The sequence below is a fragment of the Geotrypetes seraphini genome, chromosome 1 (genome assembly GCF_902459505.1).
Source record: "Geotrypetes seraphini chromosome 1, aGeoSer1.1, whole genome shotgun sequence".
NCBI classification, from domain to species: domain Eukaryota; kingdom Metazoa; phylum Chordata; class Amphibia; order Gymnophiona; family Dermophiidae; genus Geotrypetes; species Geotrypetes seraphini.
The window spans coordinates 373,779,417-373,803,274 of record NC_047084.1 but is presented as its reverse complement, the minus strand read 5'-3'; the positions used below and the strand labels follow the sequence as shown (position 1 = coordinate 373,803,274).

The window sequence follows — 23,858 nt, the reverse complement described above, 5'->3', positions numbered from 1 at the left end:
CGAGAAACAAAGTTTAAGCAACCTAAGCGAAAAAATAAGAAACAGAAGGGAAGGCAAGCTCATGTTAGGTTCCTAACTTTGCAAAGAAACTTAGTACAAGGAGTTATACTAATCTAAAAAAAAAAAAAAAAAAAAAAGTCAGTCCCCTGATAGATTTTGTTGGGTTGCCGCACCTGGACAAAGTTTCTGTTTTGTGTTATGTGGAGCAAAGCACTTTGAAGGTGACCTCCATTCAGTTGTAAGTCTCGAATCAATAGAGATCCTGCCCAAAAATTTTGCATCATTTAGTTTGAGACGCTAGTGAATGTCCACACAAAATTTTATTCAATTTGGAGGTTGAGCGTGAATGATTTTCAATATTGGTACACTTGACCCAAATACTGACAAGTTCCAGGCTGCATCACTCCTATATTGTTGATTTTACTGAAATACGTCAATCTGTACTGGTCTAGCAGGGTAAAAAGGAATACTACAGTATTTTTTTATATGTATCTTTTTAGACCTATGTCAACTAAGATGCACTACAGTAAACAAGTCCTGATGTCTATTATTACAGTAATGCACTAATCATTTTAAATATGTGCAATCCATAAATTGTAGGAAATAAATAAACCTACATGGAGAAGCACTCAGTTTTTCAGCTCAAGCTGCTATAGTTGCTCTAAAAAGAGAGAAAAAAAATCGAAGCAGTTATCTTAAGTTCAGACTGCAGCCTCTCCCTATCTATTTAAAATGGGGAGGGGGGAGACATAAAACACAAAAAGGGGCACTGTACATTTCAATACCTGGGCAGAAAATTATGATTCAATTCAAGGAATAAGCAAACAAGGCAGGTCAAAGGCAATGGCTTTTTTGCAAACACTAAATATTGAAGCCAAAGAAATTAACCAAGATAGGAAGACAAAAATGCAACTAAGAAGGGGTTTAACAAAAGCTCAACAAAGAGAGTGAATTACATTTTTCAGTTATCAGGTTTCTTATTTGCACAAAAATATCCTATTTAGTAATTTTACTTGATTCCCTTTGGTTCCAGTAAGTCAACTTGTTTTGTCGCCCCCTCTAATTTTTCTTTTTAATTCTTTATTATAATATTTGATAATTGTAAACTGTTTAGGCATGTCTTTCATAAACAGTATATCAAAGATTAAATAAACTTGGATTCTAGCATAAATTCCTGAAAACTACATCAAGTACACTGCTGCTAAGAGGAGTACATATCACTTACCAAAATCTACTCTGGTTAATATGCACTGCATTGGATGGTCTGTCGTGTGCCTTGTCGTCGTCGTACCACTCTCATAACACGATGCGCACAGATCGTAATCGTAGCAAATTAAACACTTGTATCTGCGACCTCGGAAATTTCCTTTTAAACATGCATCGCAGCTAACACCTGCAACAGAGAAAATGGTTTGATTGATGAATAAGAGATACTGTTTGCCTAACTGCTGTATCTCTAACCACAGACAGACATGTTTATAACAAGTACAGACAGATAAAATAAAATCAAGATCTACCTATTTAAAGAAAACAACTGGTATAAAGTCTAAATATTCCAAACATTTTGAGTTTTTTCATGGAATACTTGCAAGTGGAATATTAAACCATCAGTTGTATCACTAGTTTACTTGCTAATTTAAAAATGCAACAGTCACAAGAAAGCAAATCCTTGTTTTATATTTTGATAATAGCTTTTCTGATGCTTAAGAGAGAACAGAGGCTGGCTTAAATAAATATTTAATTTTCAAACCTTTCTGCAGGCATACTATTTTAAAATGATATGGGAAATAATATGCCAATCACAATGCTATTTACTGTAAGCAGAGAACATATCTGCACTGGAAACACAGCTTCTGTACTTCCATTAATTTAATGGAAGATTAGGTTTCCACCTTCGATAATCTTCTTTCTGTTAGTCCCTGGAGGATTTAATATGCTAGATGTTGCAATCTGGGAGTTGAAAAAATCCAAACACTTTTCTGACTACATGTTCCTCCCACCTTAGAGAGAGTTAGAGCCCTATGTTGTTCAGTCCCAAAGCCAAGCAACATACCTGAACAAATCCATGACAAGAAAGGGGGGTACCTGGAGGAACTCCTCAGCAACATAAACAATTTGTGAAGTATTCTGCTCTGCAAATCATGAAAAAAGTAATAAACAGGCACAATGGCAACACAGAAAAACATTGATGAAGAATATAGAACAAACCTGCTGTGTGCAAGGAGCACCCATATGAGACAGCCTTCAGCAATGCATACTCATAGAAGTTGAAAAACTTCCCATAGGATCCGTCAACTGTATGGAAGATCCTTAAGCCTGTAAGGAGAATAAGCGAGGCAGAAAGCAGGTGATTCAGAACAAGTGAGAGCTTGGGCAGTATTGAATCCTCCAGGAACTAACAAAAAGAAGATTATATCAAAGGTGAAAGCCTAATCTTCAATTCCGTTATGTTCCTTCCAGATTCAGTACCAAAGCAATGGTAGCAATGGGAGGGGCTGGAGAAGAGCCTGCCCACAACACCAAGATCCCAAAAGCAGCATCAGAGCGAGCCGCCACATTCACCCGGTAAAACCAAGTAAAAGGACCAAGTAGCCACCCTGCTACTGGACATGAAAGGTTCCAGAGAAGAGCGACTAAAATGGTTAAGGGGCTGGAGGAGTTGCCGTACAGTGAGAGTTTAGAGAAACTGGGCCTCTTCTCCCTTGAAAAGAGGACTCATAGGGGACATGATCGAAACATTCAAGATACTGAAGGGAATAGACTTAGTGAATAAAGACAGGTTGTTCACCCTCTCCAAGGTAGGGAGAACGAGAGGGCACTCTCTAAAATTGAAAGGGGATAGATTCCGTATAAACGAAAGGAAGTTCTTCTTCACCCAGAGAGTGGTGGAAAACTGGAACGCTCTTCCGGAGTCTGTTGTAGGGAAAACACCCTCCAGGGATTCAAGACAAAGTTAGACAAGTTCCTGCTGAACCAGAACGTACGCAGGTGAAGCTGGACTCATTTAGCGCACTGGTCTTTGACCTAAGGGTCACCGTGTGAGCGGACTGCTGGGCACGATGGACCACTGGTGTGACCCAGCAGCGGCAATTCTTATGCTCTTATGCAAATTTCAACTGGATGAATCAGGCGAGACTCTACCTATGAAGCAGCAACACTTCTAGTCGAACACGCCTTAAAGTAAACTGGTGGCTGCTTACCACAGGTTATATAAGTCGTGGAAATGGCCATATGAATCCATCGAGCGATCAAGGTCTTAGACACCAGCCAACCATGTCAAGGTAGAGTAGGCGGGACAAAGAAGAGATAAGATAGCCGAAAATCATTAATCCTCTTCAAACAGAGTAGTAAGACTCTCATGACATCCAACTTGCATAAGAACATAAGAACTGCCACTGCTGGGTCAGACCAGTGGTCCATCATGCCCAGCAGTCCGCTCACGCCGCGGCCCTTAGGTCAAAGACCAGTGCTCTAAATGAGTCCAGCCTCACCTGCGTACGTTCCAGTTTAGCAGGAACATGTCCAACTTTGTCTTGAATCCCTGGAGGGTGTTTTCCCCTATAACAGACTCCAGAAGAGAATTCCGGTTTCCCACAACTCTCTGAGTGAAGAAGAACTTCCTTACGTTTGTACGGAATCTATCCCCTTTTTATTTTAGAGAGTATCCTTTCGTTCTCTCTACCTTGGAGAGGGTGGACAACCTGTCTTTATCCACTAAGTCTATTCTCTTCAGTATCTTGAATGTTTCGATCATGTCCCCTCTCAGTCTCCTCTTTTCAAGGGAGAAGAGGCCCAGCTTCCCTAATCTCTCGCTGTACGGCAACTCCTTCAGCCCCTTAACCATTTTAGTCACTCTTCTCAGAACCCTTTCGAGTAGTACCGTGTCCTTCTTCATCTATGGTGACCAATGCTGGACGCAGTACTCCAGGTGAGGGCACACCATGGTCCAGAACAGCGGCATGATAACCTTCTCCGATCTGTTTGTGATCCCCTTCTTTATCATTCCTACCATTCTGTTCACCTTTTTCACCGCCGCTGTGCATTGAGTGGACGGCTTCATCGACTTGTCAATCAGAACTCACAAGTCTCTTTCCTGAGAGGTCTCTCCAAGTACCCCAGACATCCTGTATTCGTGCATGAGATTTTTGTTACTGACATGCATCACTTTACACTTATCCACGTTGAACCTCATTTGCCATGTTGATGTCCATTTCTCGAGCTTGATTATATCACATTGCAGATCTTCGCAATCCCCCTGTGTTTTCAATACTCTGAATAACTTTGTATCGTCCGCAAATTTAATCACCTCACTTGTCGTACCAATGTTCAGATAGTTTATAAAGATGTTGAAGAGCACGGGTCCAAGCACCGAGCCCTGCAGCACCCCACTGGTGACACTTTTCCAGTCTGAGTATTGTCCATTTACCCCCACTCTCTATTTCCTATGCTCCAGCCAGTTTTTAATCCACATGAGTATTTCACCCTCGATTCCATGGCTTGCAATTTTCCGAAGTAGTCGTTCATGTGGAACCTTGTCGAACGCCTTTTGAAAATCCAGATATACAATATCGACCGGGTCACCCTTGTCTATCTGCCTGTTTAGTCCCTCGAAGAAGTGCAGCAAGTTCGTCAAACAAGATCTGCCTTTGCTGAAACCGTGCTGGCTGGTCCTCATCAGACCATGTCCATCAAGGTGATCAATGATGCGGTCCTTTATCAGCGCCTCTACCATCTTTCCCGGTACCAAGGTCAGAATTACCGGTCTGTAGTTTCCCGGATCTCCCCTCAAACCTTTTTTGAAGATCGGCGTAACATTCGCTACCTTCGTCTTGCAGAATCTTTCCCGATTTGATCGACAGATTAGCTATTAGTTGAAGCAGTTCAGCTATAGTCCCTTTCAGTTCCTTGATGACCCTCAGATGGATGCCATCCGGTCCCGGAGATTTATTGCTTTTAAGCCTATCAATCTGCCTGCATTCCTCTTCTAGACTGACTGTTATCCCTGTCAGTTTCCTGTCTTCATTTTCAGCATATAGCCTGATGGGTTCCGGTATGCTGTGTAAATCCTCTTCGGTAAATACAAATGCAAAAAATATGTTCAGTTTGTCGGCGATTGCTTTGTCCTTTAGCACTCCCTTTATTCCATGGTCATCCAACAGCCCCACCGCTTCCTTCATGGGTCGTTTCCCCTTAATATATCGAAAGAACAGTTTGAAGTTTTTCGTCTCCTTGGCTATTTTTTCCTCATAGTCTCTTTTGGCCCCTTTTACCGCCTTATGGCACCTGCTTTGATGCTGTTTGTGGTTGTTCCAGTTTTCATCCCATTTTGACCTTTTCCATTCCTTAAACAAAGTTTTCTTGTCTCTGATCACTTCCTTCACCTCTACACCTCTTCGCCGGTTCTTTTTTCTTTTTCCTCTTGGATCCCTTGTTCATACATGGTATATATAGATTTTGCGCCTCGGTGATTGTGTCCTTAAAAAGGGACCAAGCTTGCTCTAGCGTTTTTATAGTGCTTATCCTCTTCTTAATCTTCTTCCCCACCATGTGTCTCATCACTTCGTAATTCCCTTTTCGGAAGTTCAGTGCAGTGGCCGTCATTCTGGACTGATGTTTCCTGCATCCAGGTAGAAGCGGATCATACTTCTGCCGGTCCCAGGGTCCCTTCTACTTCTGCCGGTCCTTGCAGTCCTTTTAGAATTAAGTCCAGAATTGCATTTCCTCTTGTATTTTCCTTGACAAGTTGTTCCAGGAAGCAATCGCCTACAGCATCCAGGAACTTGGTCTCCCTAGCGCAGCCGGAGATGCCTAGGTTCCTGTCTATCCTTTCGCTCCGAGCTTGTGGAAGGAACTACAGGCAAATGAATCTCCTAGTTTGACATGGGAAGCAGAAACTATTGTTGGTAGAAAGGAAGGTACAGTATGGAGAACAACTCCAGCATCTGTAATACGGAGAAAAGGATCTCCGCATGAAAAAGCCTGAAGTTCTGAAATACGGCATGCTGAGACAAAGGCGACCAGAAACACATGTAAGGAAGTTCTTTACCCACAGTAATAGAAAACTGGAATGCTCTTCTGAGTCAGTCATAGGGGAAAACACCCCCCAGGGATTCAAGACAAAGTTAAACAAGTTCCTACTTAACAGGAACATACACAGATAGGCCTAGTCTCAGTTAGGGCGCTGTTCTTTGACCAGAGGGCCACCGCGTGAGTGGACTGCTGGGCACGATGGACCACTGGTCTGACCCAGCAGCGGCAATTCTTATGTTCTTATGTGTCAGATCCAGAAGAGTAGCATCCTTTAGTGGCTCAAATGAGGCTTCCACAAAGCCCTGTAGAACGATATAAAGATTCCACAAATGGAAAGGATGACACAAGAGAGGCCATAAATGAAGCGCCCCCCTCAGAAACCTGGTCACATCTGGATGAGCAGGAAACGAACTAGAAACCCTGTGTGCCCTGAAGCATGAAAGTCTGATACCTGAATGTCAAGGGAGGCCACTGCTAAACCCTTAAACTAAGCCTGTCTGAAGAAAAGCCAGGATCACCAAAATGGAAGCTCACTCAGGCTCCACCCAGTCCTTAGCACACCACTGTTGGAAAGCCTTTCAGGCTTAGGCATAAGAAACCATAGTTGAGGGTTTTCTGGACTGCAAAAGCATTGAGAGGACCTCCTCTGAATAACCACACCTCATCAAGGCTGAGCACTCAAGAGCCATGTCATAAGACCAAAGCACTGTGGGACTCATAGGCACTGGATCCTAACTGAGAAGGTTGTAATGAAGAGGGAGTTTGAGCTTCCTGTGCTGCTGAAAATAGATGAGATCTACATATAACAGATGAAAAGGCCAGGCTGGAGCAACTAGAATCATGAAGCTGGGATGCGCCGCTACCAGGCAAAGGACTCGACTAACCTTGAGCTGGCCAGAGCTGAACCAAGGCATCCCGCTCTAAGCTTTCACACTCTGTTCTTTCACTAAAGAAGCACTTGACCTTTGAGGTCTCTGCTGAAGCCATCAAGTCCATCTGGGGCTGACCCCAGCACTGTACGACCAGACAGATCACTTTTCACGAGGGACCATTCTACTGGTCCAGGACTTGTTGACTGAGAAAGTCTGCCTGTACATTGTCGACTCCAGCCATGTGCGCCCCTGAGAGAGACCAAAGATGTAACTCCTCCCAGTGAAACAGCATGCAAGCCTCCTGGTCCAAGGGAGCACTTCTTGTGTCCCTTGATAATTTACATATGCCACTGGGCTGGAGAGAGAGAAATGCTAGGGAAATCACCTGATGCTCCAAACGATTGATCGAGCAACACCTCTTGATGAGGAGTCCACTACCCCTACATGGAACAGTATCTACAGTGATCACCCCAATCCAAATGGCTGGCATCTATCAAAAGAGTTATCCACTCTGAAATCCTAAGAAGCTTGCCCTGGTGGAGACCATCCCTCTGAAGCTACCAGTGCAGACTGCAGCACACTGGTTCCGTCTAGGGGAGCGGCATCTGAAGGGGATAACATTGCGAAGACCACCAACAGACTCCTACAGAAAGTGCATGTGCACACTGGCCCAGGAGACCATCTCCAAGGAAGCTGCCATGAACCCCAGCACCTGCAGATAATGCCAGGGTGTAGGAGCTGGATGATCAGGAGATCTATGATCTTCTGTTGAAGTTTCTGACTGTGTGGCTTGGGAAGAAATGCAAGATCCTGCCAGGTGTCGAAGAGAAGGCCAGATACTCTAAGATCAAGAAGAGCCAATTGATGCTGTTACTGAAGTCGACAATCCAACCCAAGCCACTGTCTCCCCACACATGCGCACTCCTATTGAGACGGAGCCCGAATCAATCAGATGTCCAAGTAAGGATGGACCTGGATGCCTTGTCAGTGGAGAAAAGCCACTACAACTACCATCACTTCAGTGAAAGTATGAGGAGCTGTCAAGAACCCAAAAGGAAGAGCCGCAAACTGGAAATGCTGTTGTAGAATATGGAGATGCAGAAACCTGCGATGCTCCAGGAAGGTTGAAATATGGAAGTAAGCCTCCGTGAGATCTAAGGACACTAGAAATTCCCCAGGAGAAACAGCAGCAATGACTGTTCACACGGTTTCCATCAGAAATGAGGAATCTGCAGGGAACGATTGACCAACTTGAGATCCAGAACTGGCCTCCAGTCCTCTGAGCCGTACTGTGGCATGATGAAATATAAGGAGTATCTGCCAAAGCCCAATTCGTTATGGAACAGGTTCTATTGCTCAGATGTTCAAGAGAAGCTGCAGAGTAGTGCAGACCTTTGATTTCTTTTCTGGCCGATCTGCCAGCAAGTTCAGAAAGAAATCCGGACAGAGGCAAAAGAAATCTATCTTGTGCCCCTCCCGAATGATGTCCAGCACCCATGGATCAAAGAATATGCAAGTCTACTCCTGGTAAAACTAAAAAAGTTGGTCCTCTGTGTCATTGGGGCTGTTTAAGAGTAGTAGCTGCCCAGGATCCGGATGCCTGAGAATGTCTGTAATTGGAATTGTCGTCACAGGGACAGTATCCCTGGAAATTCTGCAAGGAAGAGTCTGAGGATCCCTGATGAAAACGGTGGGAGGGATAAAAATGACTACAATCCCCTCCTGAAGTCCAGCGAGACTTGTTCACAGGGAGAGATTTAGGGAAGCAATCAGCAACATTGGCCATGAGACCATCTAGATCTTTCCCAAAAGACGCTGACCCTGGAAAGGAAGTCTGTTTAAAGTGGCCTTGGAGGCAGCATCCCAAGCCCAAGGACAGATCCAAAGAGACTAGAGCGCAGACACTGCATAAGCTGCAAGAACTCGAATGAGATCATAAAGGGTGTCCGCCACACAATCCACACCGTCCATCACTAGCTGGGGACACACATCCATTTCCGCAGAGGGCACACTGCATAATCGCGTGTGACAGGCACGCGCCATAAAGGAGGCTGTCGCCGCCTTGATTCCTGAAGTCACTTCAAAAAGCTTTTTAAAAAAAAAAAAAATTATAATATCCACTCTGTGATATTTGGAGTTCTTAAACACTGCTCCCCCATCACTAGAGAGGTTCTTGCGCCAGGTACCCTGCTGAAAATCAGAAGCCAGTGGATAAAGCTTAGACATTGCGAGAGAGAACCAGAAAGAGCTTTCTGGAGTATCCCATTTTTCCATAACCAGAACAAGAAGCTGTGGCTGGGATGGAAAAAAAAAAGCAGAACAACACATTAGAATGGTCCATGACCGAATACTGTGATGTGTTAGATGGAGATTCCAATTTTAGCTCTTTCAGAACCTCAGCAAGAAAATGGTAGTCGGAGCCATGCTTAAAAAGTCTGCAGACAGAGGGATCCTCACCCAAATCCAGACTCTCAGGGTATTGATGCATTGATCTGGGCAATTGATTTTATATTAGACTGAATATGTCTGTTTTATCTTCTTATTTTTGTATGGATTCTTATATATGTAACTTCTTGTAAACTGTTTTGAATAAAAACAGTATAAAAATTTTAAAAATAAATAAATAGTCCCAGCAATGGTATCAGCTGAATCCAAAATAGAAACAGTGTCAGGAGATAAGAAAGGCATAATATCCATATGGCGACCAATGCATCGAGCTCTGCCAGTGGCACAACCAACTTAGAAGAAACCGATATGCCCGCAGGCTGCAGCAAACGAGCTGGGTCTGAAGAATACACTTTCCAGAGGAGCCGAATAAAGCCTGGTGAAATTTCACACCCTTTGTCCACTGCAGGGCCCTGCTGAGGTGCCTGCACCGCACTAAAAGAGTCCCCAGACTCGGAACGCCAATGTATGGTGTCAGACTCCAGAACGGCCTCTGGGTGGGATTTTTTCCTGAAATCATGGACCCTAGTCGTCTCCCCAGTCCTAGAGGACCTGAAGGAGGTGAAGCCGTAAACTCCCATCCTCTCCTCCAGTGTGCTGCAGCAGGCGGTACACGGTCACTGATCTGGCACCAATCCAGCAAAATTAATGCACACATTTAACAGATTAGGGGCTGGGGAGTCCATCTCAAATGATTTTTAATCAAATTGAGGGGTTTTGAGGCAGAAATAAAATTTGAAAAAATAAAAAGATTGATAAAAATTTAAGATGGCCACCGCTAGTGAATTTGCTCCAAAAATGGCAAAAATAAAGAAAAGCTGAAAATAAAAAATAGCAATTTGGAGTTTGGGGAGGTAGGAGACCTGAACCATACCCTCAGAAACTCTGAAAAACACATTTTACAGAGTCTCACAGATCACCCCTGAACCTCCCATAGGAAATAATAGAGGTGTACTTATAGTCTGTGAAGTGCTTACTTGCCAGTTCTGTTACACTGCAGCTGAATGGAGGAAAAGGATTTTCTGCCTCAAAAACTGTTCCAAATGACCAAACCTAAACATAAGAACATAAGCAGTGCCTCCGCTGGGTCAGACCAGAGGTCCATCGTGCCCAGCAGTCCGCACATGTGGTGGCCCAACAGGTGCAGGACCTGAACTGTAATCCTCTATCTATATCCCTCTATCCCCTTTTCCAGCAGGAAATTGTCCAATCCTTTCTTGAACCCCAGTACCGTATGCTGCCCTATTACGTCCTCTGGAAGCGCATTCCAGGGTGAAGAAGAACTTCCTAGCATTGGTTTTGAATCTGTCCCTTTCAACTTTTCCAAATGCCCTCTTGTTCTTTTATTTTTCTAAAGTTTGAAGAATCTGTCCCTCTCCACTCTCTCTATGCCTTTCATGCCTAAAGATCTTCAGACTGCCAGTCTGCCCCCAGGTTACCCTGTCCACAGGACCAGTGACCTGAAACCCGGAGGAACTTTTACTTAGGATGCATATAGCCTGTGTTTAATCCCCTGACAAGATCAGAGTGCAAGTGAACTCCTAGGGGAATAGACCCAGTTTAAGAAGGGTAGTACAAGCAGGCTGGCTCCACCAAAGTTTCTCTGTGAAGCAGCAGTCCAGCTCCACAGGTCTGCATCCTTTCCTCCAGCAGAGGACACCGCACAGGGTCTCATGGCACTTAAGCCACTGAATTAAAAAAAAGAACTTAAAATGAAAAAACTAAGAAAAATATGCAGAGCATATCCAAAAGACTTATGTATGGATTACTTGCAAAAATTGAAACTACAGGAGGCTCTAACTCTCTCTCTAAGGTGGGAGGAGCATGTGCTCAGTGCTTGGATTTCTGAAACTCCCAGATTACAAGAGGGGATTGAACACCTAGTGTACTGAATCCGGAAGAGATGTAACAGAAACCCTGTACTGTTTAGTCTGTTGCAAAATTTTAAATTTAATCTAGGAAACAAGTCAAATCTATGAAAATTAAATGGATAGTTAATTTAAAGCAGAGATTCTCAAAATGTGAATAGCTCCCCCCACTCAGGAAATTCTGAGATATACAAGAGAAGACATGACAGATCAAGAACTGTGAGGAAAAACCATAAAAAAGGACAGAGAGCAATACAACCCAGAGTCACGCCTATGAAGACAGACCACTGAAAAACATAAAACAGAATGCAAATGGAGCCACAACAGTAGGGCAGAGTAGGAATATCTAGAATGAGTAACTTTATTAGTCTAATTCAGTGATTTTTTTAAATCTTTTTCATCTCATGTCATACTGGCAAAATTCTAAAACTCTCAAGGCACACTATCAGTTTTTGCAGTAGCACAGGTTTATACAGAACAAACACACCCAATCCGAACAACAGTTGACTGAAGAATGATACTGGTTCTGCCATAGAGAGCTGCACAGGGACAGAAACCAAATCTGTCTCCGCTAGAATCAAACCTATGCCTGCCCGTCCACGCTGAAATCAAATCCATCCCTGCTAGACTCAAACCTATGATCGCCCATCCTTGCTGAACTCAATCTATCCATCCCGCAAATAATCTTTTACATCTCCACCCATCCACATAAACTTCAGAAGTAATTATTTGATTTAATTGTGCTACTGAATTTGAGGCTCTGGTAGAGACCAATTTACAAATAAGCAAAGACACTTCATTAATTTGGAAATATTAATTGGGAAGAATACATACTTTGTAAATGAGTTTCTGTCAAAGTCTCTAATGTAAATACAGGGGTACCTCGGTTTACGAGTGCACCGGTTTGCAAGTGTTTTGCAAGACGAGGAAAACATTCGCAAAATCAGTGCCTCGGAGAGAACGTGAACTCGCAGGCCTTGAGCATGCGCAGATGTTCAAGGCCCAGTAGAAGAGTAGGCCGATCTTCGGGCACCGGCACCAACGCATAGGACATGCCGGTGCCCAGATGACGGTAAGAAGTGGCGGGGGGTGGGTGCCGGATCGCGGCGGCGGCGGAGGGGTACCGGATCGCGGGAGGGAGGATGCCGGATCGCAGGGGGGGCCTTCGGGGGGAGCAATGCTGGTTCTCGTGGGGGGAGGGAACTTATCAAAGCGAGTTTCCATTATTTCCTATGGGGAAACTCGCTTTGATAAACAAGCATTTTGGATTACGAGCATGCTCCTGGAACGGATTATGCTCATAATCCAAGGTACCACTGTATAAAATATAAATACTCCAGCTGATGAAGACCCTCAAGCTATGTCAGCTAAATACATCTTTTGAAGGTGGTCAAAAATCCCTTTTACCAAGCTTGGCAGGTAGCAGCAACATCCCTAAGTCACAGATGCTGGCACCTCAGTGGCACCTCAGGATGCTGCCAGCGAGTGCTACGCTTGGTAGAAGGGAGTTCTGGATACTTTGGAGAAGGAACTCAGCCGGCGGTGCTTGGGGATCCCTACCAGCTACAGCAAAAGTCAGCAAGTATTTCAACTCTGAAGAAATAAAACCAGAAATGCATTTCCTTTTCTATTTGAGCCTATATACAGTCATGTCAGCTGACATTTGCAATGGGCTGGTAAGTTTTACTGTATGTGTTTCGTAGCAGTAATAAATTATGAAATACCTCCTTTTCATACATTTCCCTATCACTGCTATTGAATAAAGAACGTTTCAAACCTCTTTAAAAAAAACAAAACAAAAAAACCATAATCCTTCACTTTTTATTCCATTATGTTTCAAGCACTATGGATGTACAGTATTTGTCTTCAAATTAAGCAGCTCACACTCTGGAAACAACTTACTAAATACTGTTAAGATGTCAGAACTCATTTTATTCTAGTTTATAAATTCCCTAGCAGAACTCCAAATTAGAATTGTGCTGCATGCTAATCAATGGTTGAAGAAAAAGCAGAAAGTAATTTACAGCAGGCAAAAGGGGGGGAAGCTAAAGAGTAAGATACAACAAATGTTTTCTGCCAAACAATAAAACACAAGGAATAGTATGTGGAACAGATGAGACCGCTGGTAGAAATATGACAGCTACAAATACAGCAAAATAACAAAATGATTGTGGAACAGAAGATCAGATGTACCAGTTTGTAGTTTAATAAGCATCCAAATAACTTAAAAACAATTATCATAAAAACAATCCACAAAGGTATTCCTGGACTCCGTGATAGACTCGTGTTGCCATCCCGATCTACCAGGCTGATCAGCCTTCCTCTCCCTGACGTCCTCCACCACTGCCCCAAGCTTTTCCTGCAGAAACATCGGACCGACCAGCATTCCTCTCCCCGACGTCAATTCTGATGTCGGAGAGGAAGTTCTGGGCCAGCCAATTGCTGCCTGGCTGGCCCGGAACTTCCTCTCCGACGTCAGAATTGACGTCGGGGAGCGGAATGCTGGTCAGTGCGACACTTCCACAGGGAGAGCTTGGGGCGGTGGCGGCTTGGGGGCCTGTTCTTCAATGGCAGCGGCAGCAAACCTAGTGGCTTGGCGGAGGGCAGGGAAAAAGAAAGAAAGGGGGGTAGGGAGAAGAAGGGAAACAGAAAGAAAGGGAGCATGGAAAGAGAAAGCAAGAAAGGGAGGCAGAGAGACAGAAAGAAAGAAGGGGGCAGGGAAAAAAAAAAGTTGGGGGAGAGAATAAGGTCTGGAGGAGAGGAACCATACAGGAGGCAGAAAGAAGGGAAGAAATATTAGATGCACAGTCAGAAGAAAGTGCAACTAGAGACTTAGGAAATCACCAGACAACAAAGGTAGGAAAAATGATTTTATTTTCAATTTAGTGATCAAAATGTGTCCGTTTTGAGAATTTATATCTGCTGTCTATATTTTGCACTAGGGCTCCCTTTTAGCGGTTTTTAGCGCAGGGACCCTATGAGCGTCGAGAGTAGCTCAGTTCCCTGTGCTAAAAACCACTATTGCGGTTTAGTAAAAAGGGAGGGGGTATATTTGTCTATTTTTGTATGGTTGTTACTGAGTTGACATTGCATAGAGTCATCTGCCTTGACCTCTTTGAAAACCCCCCCAGAATATGAATGATAATTTAACATTTTCTCTGCCTTTCAGTGTGCTTTGTGTTTTTCAAATTTATTTTATTGTTGGTAGATCATTTTGACTTGGTCATTTTAAAAGTAGCTCGCAAGCCCAAAAAGTGTGGGCACCCCTGGTCTAAGATCCCACCCAGTTATTTCCTCTTATCAGGAATGTGGAATGTCAGGTCACTGAATTAACATAAGGCTTCTTTCCTCTTTCATGTTAGTCAGCCTTGCCCATCTCCCCTTCACTAAGCTTTACTTGAACACAGGGATTCTGGCTTTAGATATGTTTGGAGAACTTTTTCTTACATACAATTTAGCTTTCCTAACCTTGGGGGGGCTGGGGAGTGTGACTGTTTTTGATAAACTACTTAAATAGTGCTACCAGTTTTTTTTGGAGTGCACCATTTTTTCCTATAGAAAAGTGGGATTTTAGTTGTGCTCTCTTTTTTTTCTGACAACACCAGTCAATTATAGTTTTCTGTGCTCCAGAAAAGCACAGTTCATTTGGGCAGTTTCCTGCTCTCTGTGCTTGTTGAGCCTTTGAGGCTGTTTTTCTATATTGTTATAAGTATGTGTCACACCCTCAGCAGGAAAGGAAAATAATAAAATACACAGTAGCTCTTTATACAATTGTTAGTTTGAAGTGTGTTCCCTCATTTTGAGTGGTCTGTATTTGTGCTGCTTGTTTGTAGCCTCTTTAACTACTTGGGTTTTTGTGACTTTTATGTTTTTATATTTAAGACAGCCAAGGACTCTATAAGACCCCTGAGGAAGGCATTTTTATTTTGCTGAAACACAGGCCATGTTGGGTCATTTTATTGTATACATTATTTTGCTTCTATCCTGTGGGTCACTTATGGATTGTATACACCAGTGGTCTCGCATTCAAACCCTTTGCAGGGCCACATTTTGGATTTGTAGGTACTTGGAGGGCCTCAGAAAAAATAGCTAATGTCTTATTAAAGAAATGGCAATTTTGCATGAGGTCAAATTCTTTATGGTTTATAAATCTTTCCTTTTGGCTAAGTCTTAATAATAATATTGTCATTTATAGCTAAAGAGAAATATGATCAAGAAACTGTTTTATTTTACTTTTGTGATTATGATAAACATACCGAGGGCCTCAAAATAGTACCTGGCAGGCTGCATGTGGCCCCCGGGCCATGAGTTAGAGACCACTGGTATACACATCGATATATTGGTCACCCCTGTCTTAGACCATCAACTCAAAGGGTGGTTCAGTTCCCAGCTCCAGAGTGTAGGACGGGTCAGTGGGAAATCTGTAATTCAGGGAGTCAGATGGGAAAAGCTTCCTGAACATCTCTGAAATGTTTATTAATATTTATTAAAAATCGTTATATACCACTTAACTAGCCAAAAAAGGATCAAAGTGATAAGCCTGTGTGGCCGCAACCAGAACTAGTGCAATTTGAACTGGACAATAAAGTCTGGAACTGCAAAATGTTGGTGGACAGTTTTTCCTGTTATCCTCTGTTGTCTTTTCATAGTAGTCCTCCACGGAGTGCTAGTCCTTGCACCTGGAGTTGAAGACAGATTGCTGGCACTAGGCATACCCCCAGGCCCATCACAATCCCTACATTACACTGGTCCTAGAAATAGCCCATAAACACCAAATCAAGATTCATTCCTTCGCTACATTCCTCCGATGACATTCAACTATATCTTCCACTAGGGAAAAACCGTGACTCCCAGACCACAGAACTTCATAACTATCTCTCAGAAATCAACACCTGGATGTCCACTCACAAACTGCAACTAAACATCTCCAAAACAGAACTCTTTTGGATCCACACGGAGCACTGCACCCACATCTGATCCTCTCTCCTCTGGAAACCGCAAAAGATCGAACGCACAGCTTAGGAATACTTCTCAACTTAAACTTGTTACTTTCTAACCAAATCACCCAAGTGGTGTCCTCTTCATTCTACTATCTCCAACAACTATAGAAAATAAGAAACTACTTCTCTAAATCTGACTTCACCCAACTTCTCTATGCCTTTGTCCTATCCCGCAAGGACTACTGCAACACACTATTCAATGGACTGACAGCTAAGAATCTACAGCATCTACAATGGGTATAAAATGCAGTAATCAGATTTCTAAAAAAATCTTCACACTCATGACCCAGTATCACATGCACTATTGGAAGCATGCTGGCTGTCCAAAAAAACATTGCATTTTTAAAGGTTTTGTACTAACATATAAGTCCCTATACAACAGGGATCTCAAAGTCCCTCCTTGAGGGCCGCATTCCAGTCGGTTTTTTAGGATTTCCCCAATGAATATGCATTGAAAGCAGTGCATGCACATAGATCTCATGCATATTCATTGGGGAAATCCTGAAAACCCGACTGGATTGCGACCCTCAAGGAGGGACTTTGAGACCCCTGCTATACAACATGGCATCCAACTACATAACAACCAAACTTCTACCTTATGTCCCGAACAGACCGCTCCGCTCCCAGGATTATCCCCTGGTCATAGCCTCCAACTCCAAAGTGCCAGATGCAGATCCTACTCCAATTTCTTACCAAGCTACTGGAATAAATTGCCTCAGCACTTCAGATCCATTGAAGAAGCTTCAGGAAAGCAATAAAAACGCATCTCTTCACCTAACTCCATAGCCTGCATCCTTATGATATGTATGTATGATACAAAAATGTCAGACACCCATAGACTAGTTTATTATGTAACTATAATGTTAATCTAGAATGAACAAAATATATTACCTGTGAATATTAACTTAGAATATGTAGGTTAATTTAGGATCTGTGAAAGTTAATTTAGGAAGTACAAATTGTATGCCACTGTAACCTGTCTGATTAATTATTACTATGTAACTCATTTGTCCAAGAAACCTATTCTGAGTTCTTTGGGAAGGATGGGATATAAACAAATGAAATAAATACTGCATATACTCGAATATAAGTTGATCTGAATATAAGTCGAGACCCCTCATTTGCCAACATGACAATCTAATCATACTCGGTGATATCAACCTACCCCTTGAATCTGCAGAAAATAAAGAAGTCACTAAACTCAAGACTACTTGAGGAATGCCAAATCACTATCATACCCTCAGGCCCCACCCATGAAAAAGGCCATACCCTAGATCTATTTGTATCTTCTCCCCCTAACACAGTCAATAGGGCTAAATGGTCTCTTGTCCCGTGGACAGATCACTTTCTCCTAAAATTCGACATAAACCTAACTGACCCAGACCTGAACTCCAAAGCCACCAAAGACGCTAGACTATTCCGCAGGAAAACAAGACCTGATCTCTTCTGGAACATAGTGTCAAAATCACACCCTTCCCCCTCGAACACCACCACCTCAGTGATAACCAACTAGAACAAAATCACAGCCAAAACCCTAGATACTGTATCCCACTCCACCCACGCAAACTAAAACCAAACCGAACTTTGCCCTGCTTTACGGAGTCCTTAAGACTAGACAAACAGCTATGCAGACGTCTAGAGAGAAAATGGAGGAAAAACATGACACTAGAACACAGAACACAATGGAGAGCAGCCATAAACAAATATAAGGACAACATATCTGAAACAAAGAAAAATTACTACGCCTAGTACGACAACTGACAGCCCCCCAAACCAAGAATCTGCAACCTTCTCCAACAAAATCTCAGCCCAAGAACTTGCAGATTTCTTCCTCAACAAAGTCAAATTGGTCCAATTGTAAGTTGCCAAGACAGTCTCATCAAACTCGTCCCAACACAACTATATGGAATACACTGAACCTATAAATGCAGACCAGATCTGGTCTTCATTCACTAACCTTTCCCTCCCCGATACCATATGCTAATATCAAAACTAGCCTTACGAAGCAGTCCCCTTGACAACTGTCCTCCTTACCTTCTTTCAGCAGCTCTGCATCACATCATTAACTGGCTCACTAACCTGCTAAATAGTTCCTTGAACCAAGGGCACCTACCCAAAGAAATGGGTAAAATAGCCTTAACCCCTATACCGAAAACAGCCCAAGCAGACCTCTCCATAGCATCCAACTACAGACCGATTGCTGGCAATCCAATCCTCACTAAAATCCTCGAATCCCACATCAGGAAGCAGCTAGCCTCATACATAGAGCAACACTCCTGCCTTCATATATCCCAATATGGCTTCCGAAAACAGCACAGCACTGAGCTTCTCCTCATCATTTTAATCACTAAAATCAAACAATTGCTAAGCTCGGGTCATCAGGCCATTTTACTCCAATCTGATATCTCCGCAGCCTTCGACTCAGTGGGCCACCAATTATTACTAACCAAACTCTCAGAAATCGGAATAACAGGAACTGTACTGAAATGGTTCGCAGACTTCCTACAAAATTGCAAATACATGGTCAAAAGGCAAGAATCATACTCCAACCCTTGGAAGGCATTCTGTGGCATCCCACCAGGCTCCCCATTATCCCCAATCCTATTCAATTTATTCATGAGCTCACTGGGCCACATCAAAATGGAAGATGAAACTATACTATCATATGCCGACGACATCCTCATCCCAATATTGCTGAAAAAATCTCAAACAATATAGATAGAATTCAAACCTGGGCAACGAACAACAAGTTGAAACTGAACGCCACTAAGACCAAAGCCATTGGTTTCCACACTGCACAACAGAATGTCATACCTAGCCTCACTCTTTCATCAGGCATCACTCTCATAATGGAAAAATCCACCAAGGTACTAGGCTGCATTTTAGACGATACTCTCACAATGGAACCACAAATATCTAACCTTCGGAAAAAGACCATCTACACTATGTGTCAACTACAACTCACAAGACCATACTTCCACCCACACCACTTTGCTCTGATCGTTCAGATGATTGTCCTACCCCAACTGGACTATTGCAACTCTGCCTACCTTGGCATCAATATCACCCTTATCCACAAACTACAATTCATCCAGAACACAGCCGTTAGACTAATCTACAAATTAAAGAAATTTGACTCAATTACAAGCTTCATCAGGCAACTACATTGGCTCTCAATATCATCCCAAATAATTTTCAAATTGTAATGTATCCTACATCAGATCCTATACGGAAGCTCAGCAGCCCCTCTCATCCAATTATTCTCTAATGTTTGGTCGACATCAAAAAGAATCCTTAACAGAGCCAACTAAACCTACCATCCACAAAATACCTCCACTACAAATGAATTTTCCACTCTATGATAACATATCTGGGTGTAAAAATCTGGAATGACCTACCAGAAGCTATCAGGAAAGAGACAAACTACACCAGATTCAGAAAAAAACCTGAAGACTCACCTTTTTGACAACTAACTATCTCAGTTTCTATATAGCATTCCCTACGTCTAAGTCCCTCCTCTTATCTCTCCACGTTCTCTTCCCCTCCTTTTCCCCTTCTTCTTTGATCTGTCGCCTTGAGCCTATATAGGTATGTTGCGACTCACAAATGGAAGATTAGATTTTTCCCCCAAAAAGAAGGAAAAATGGTTGACTCAAATATAAGATGGGGCTTAATATTCAAGTGCCCTGCATTGCCAGGATCTACACCCAGCGCCCCCTTCTTCATTCCCTCCCCTGCCAGACTCTGCACCCAGCCCCCTTCCCTCCCTGCCAGGCTCTGCACCTACCCCCTTCCCTCCCTGCCAGGCTCTGCACCCTGTCCCCCCTCCCTCCCTCTTGCACTATCTTGTACTATCTCCCTCCCTCCCAATGCCTTGCAAGCATTCACCGGGCCTACCACAGGACCCGGTGATCCAGGATATGAGGGATCCCCAAATTCCCATCCCAGCAAAATCCAACAGCCCCCCCCTCCCCAGTGCACCCCAACACACCCTCCTCGGTAGCCTCACAGTGGATGGGACAGGAGGAATCCCTTTTGCATCCTGTGCCTGCCAAAATTGGACATCCATACATCCCTCCCACCTCCTCCACGTATCTTTTAGGTCCCATGTGAGCAGCCAGTTCACGGAGCAGGAGCAATCTTCTTGCTAAATAAGTATAGACACCTTAAGTGCAGTGTCAAAGATTCCTGGAGAACCTAATCTTGAAAAGCCAAAGAGCCTACACTATGAGCTAAAACATACAGTAAGTGGCCAGACTGGCACAACATTCTTAAGAACACTCCATGGAAAAATGATTCAACAAGAACTTACATTTGCTTGAATTTAATAAGCTGCAAAGCATGGTAGTAAAATTAGCCAGTGACCACAGTTTCAGGATGGCAATATTAAGAAACAAAATCATCAACATACATTCTAACAAAAAGTAGGTTGATCAGGATTCTCCTCAGAACAAGAAGCCCTAAGAATGTTGACTGTAGCCAGCAGATGGCGACAAATGCTATTCTAAAATAGTTGTCATCTCAGCACTAGAGCCTTTCTGGTTTGTGACACAGCAGAAAATACTGAGCATGGCTTCAATTCCTGGCCAATCAAAGCTAACCCTTTGTTGCTTGAGTTACAAACTTTGATTGTAAACCCTCTGGAGACGAGAATACCTGAATGTAACTCAGCTTGAGCTATTACTGAGAAAGACATAAGCTAAATCTAAAAACACCTTCATACTGACATAAGTTTTAAATTTCATGCAAGTATTATTATATTAAAAACAATATTTTATATTATTTCTAGTTGATAATTCCCGCTTATAAACAGGGCTAAACATTAAAGCAGATCGGCTGAATTCTCAGAAATCTATTTTATTGTAATATAAACATTTTAAGTATGAAAACAAAAACCATTCCAAAATGTCCTTAGATTTGAAAACAGAAAAGCTGCTCTATACATCACCTAATACTCCAAAAGAAGAAATAACACATATGGTGCTGCAACAGACAAATATCAATATTATCAGTTCCAGGCTGCTGTACCAAAAGAGTGAGCACCCCAAACTGATTTTTTTTTTTTGGGGGGGGGGACTCACTACTCTGACCAAACCTACTGCATTAGGAGTAGATGTGTGCACAGAAACATAATCTGGTCCCAAGTCAATTCTATTCTGTCCCCACCCTATCCCTATCATATTGTCCCCTGTCCCCACCCTATCTCTATCATCCCCTCACCATCCCCAGTCATAAGAGTTGCCATACTGGGACAGACCAAAGGTACATCATGCCCAGCATCCTGTTTCCATTAGTGGCCAATCCAGGTCACAAGTACCTGGCAAGATCCCAAGACAGTAAAACAGATTTTATGCTGGTTATCCTAGAAAGTGGATTTTCCCAAGTCCATCTTAATAATGGCTTAAGGACTTTTCTTTAAAGAAAGTATTCAAACTTTTTAAAACCCTACCAACTGCTTTTACCACATTCTCTGGCAACAAATTCCAGACATTAAATGAAGAAATATTTTCTCCAGTTTGTTTCTAAAGTTTACTATTTAGAAGCTTCAATGCGTGCCCCCTAGTCCTAATATTTTTTGAAAGAGTAAACAAGCAATTCACATCCACCCATTCCACTCCACTCAGTATTTTAAAGACCTCTCTCATTCTCCACTGAGACATCTCTTCTCCTAGCTGCTTTAGTCCACCCTCATAGAGAAGCCATCCCATCCCCTTTATCATTTTCAGTCCCCTTCTCTGTACCTTTTCTAATTCCATTATATCTTTTTTGAGATGTGGTGACAATAGCTGCGCATATTATTTGAAGTGGGGTCACACCATGGAGCAATACAAAGGCATTATAACATTTGTCAATTTTGTTTTCCATTCCTTTCCAGATAATTCCTAACATTCTATTTGCATTCTTTGCCACTGCTGCACACTGAGCAGAGAATTTCAATGTATCATCAACGATGACACCTAATATGGAACTTTGCATCATGTAGTTATAGTTCAGGTCAGGGCAGGATTAATCAATAGGCCAAGTAGGCACGTGCCTAGGGCCTGAAATGGTTAGGGGGGCCCGATGAAGGAGGGCATCAACATTGTTTTTTCCAAAGAGCGATGGGCACCACCGGCAACGCGGGCCCCACCCCGACTGGCAACGCAGCCCCCTCCCCCCCCCCCCCATTGATGGAAAGTAAGACAAGCAAGCAACGTGGATAAGTAAGGCAACGGGAACTGTAATTGTGCAAGCGGTGCAGCTTGCCCAAAGCTTCCCTCTGACGCAGCTTCCTGTTTCCGCCTTGGCATATGGTGGGGTGGGCCCGGGGGCCCAGTGTACTTGTGTGCCTAGGGGCCCTCGATGAATTAATCCTGCCCTGGTTCAGGTTCCTTTTTACCACATGCACCACTTTGCAATCTCACAGTAAACGTCATCTGCCAGCAGGCAGATATAGAAATCACATAGCTGGGCTCTGTCTTATGTATAGGATGGTAAGCTCACTGGTAAGCCAGTATTCCTCGTAACAAAGCAGCAGGATCCATAGGAAAACAATCAGCAAAGAACTCCCACAATCGCTGAATCCAAATCCAGGCCGCCCATAGGACAATCCCTACATAGCCACAAAAGCTGAAAGGACATTAAGGACATAAAGGGTGGGACCCTGGATTCATCTGCTGTGACTAAAGAAAAGAAATTATCATGCAAGAACATAATTTATCCATCATTGTCATCAGCAGCAGATAAATCCAGAAATGAGTGGAATGTAGCAAAGCATTCCTCAGTAGGGCAAGACAGAGAGCAGAATGGAAAAAAAATGATACCCCATCCAAAGCTGACTCCCCCCCCCTTCCCCCCCAAGGAACTGAAAAATGGGCCACAGAATAACTACCACCTCCATAACACACAAAGACTGCCTAAAAAAGGGCCCATACACTGGACGGAAGAACCGTCCCACTGAAAAAAAAACTCCGTAAATAACACACCCAAAGAGCGAGATCTGCTCCACCCTGTGCAAACAACAAACCACAGCAGAGTTGACCACCTCAGAGAACCTGGAGTTGACCACTTCAGACCACCAGCAGAGTTGACCACCTCAGATCACCCGGAGAACCTGGAGAAGACATGGAGGCACACTCCATTGCATAAATTTCAAACAGCGCCCAGGCAAAAGAAGGGCAAGGACCCCCCATTTGACAGCAGTTAAGAGTCCTGGCTGGCAGATGGGCTTGAATGTTCAACAGCCTTTGCGCCATCACCAAGACCCTGGCCTCTTTTCTTAGTAGAAGGCTGGAGAGTCAATAAACAGATATGAGAACTACAGAACTCTATCTTGTGACCCTCTCGAATAAGATTTACATTGCATTACATTATATTATCATTTGTATACCGCATTACCTTCCAGTTCTAGGACCCAGTGGTCCAAAGAAATTTCCTCCCACTCCCTCCAGAATGCCGACAACCTCCTGCCTGCGGTGGTCGTGGAAGATGACCTGGTATCATTGTGACTTCTTGGAAGTTATGCTGACATAAGACCCCAAGGGTTGCTGGTGCCTGGAGTTGTCAAATCTATGTTTGGATCCCTGGTTAAGATTTCTGAGTGGCAGGAACCAACAAAAAACAGCAGAGGTCCAGAATATTCTTGGTGTGCAATTTTATTCAAA

The 23,858-nt window shown here is 43.2% G+C and overlaps 1 protein-coding gene across 2 annotated transcripts in view; it reads right to left on the bottom strand.

Annotated features, from left to right (window-relative positions):
- The window catches only part of KCMF1 (potassium channel modulatory factor 1), a 182,484-nt gene that overhangs the window by 76,098 nt on the left and 82,528 nt on the right, over nt 1-23,858 (bottom strand). For both annotated transcript variants that reach the window (XM_033915495.1, XM_033915503.1), the window contains exon 2: nt 1,226-1,393. In XM_033915495.1, the coding sequence (XP_033771386.1) occupies nt 1,226-1,393 (168 nt within the window). The remainder of the gene's footprint in view (nt 1-1,225; nt 1,394-23,858) is intronic.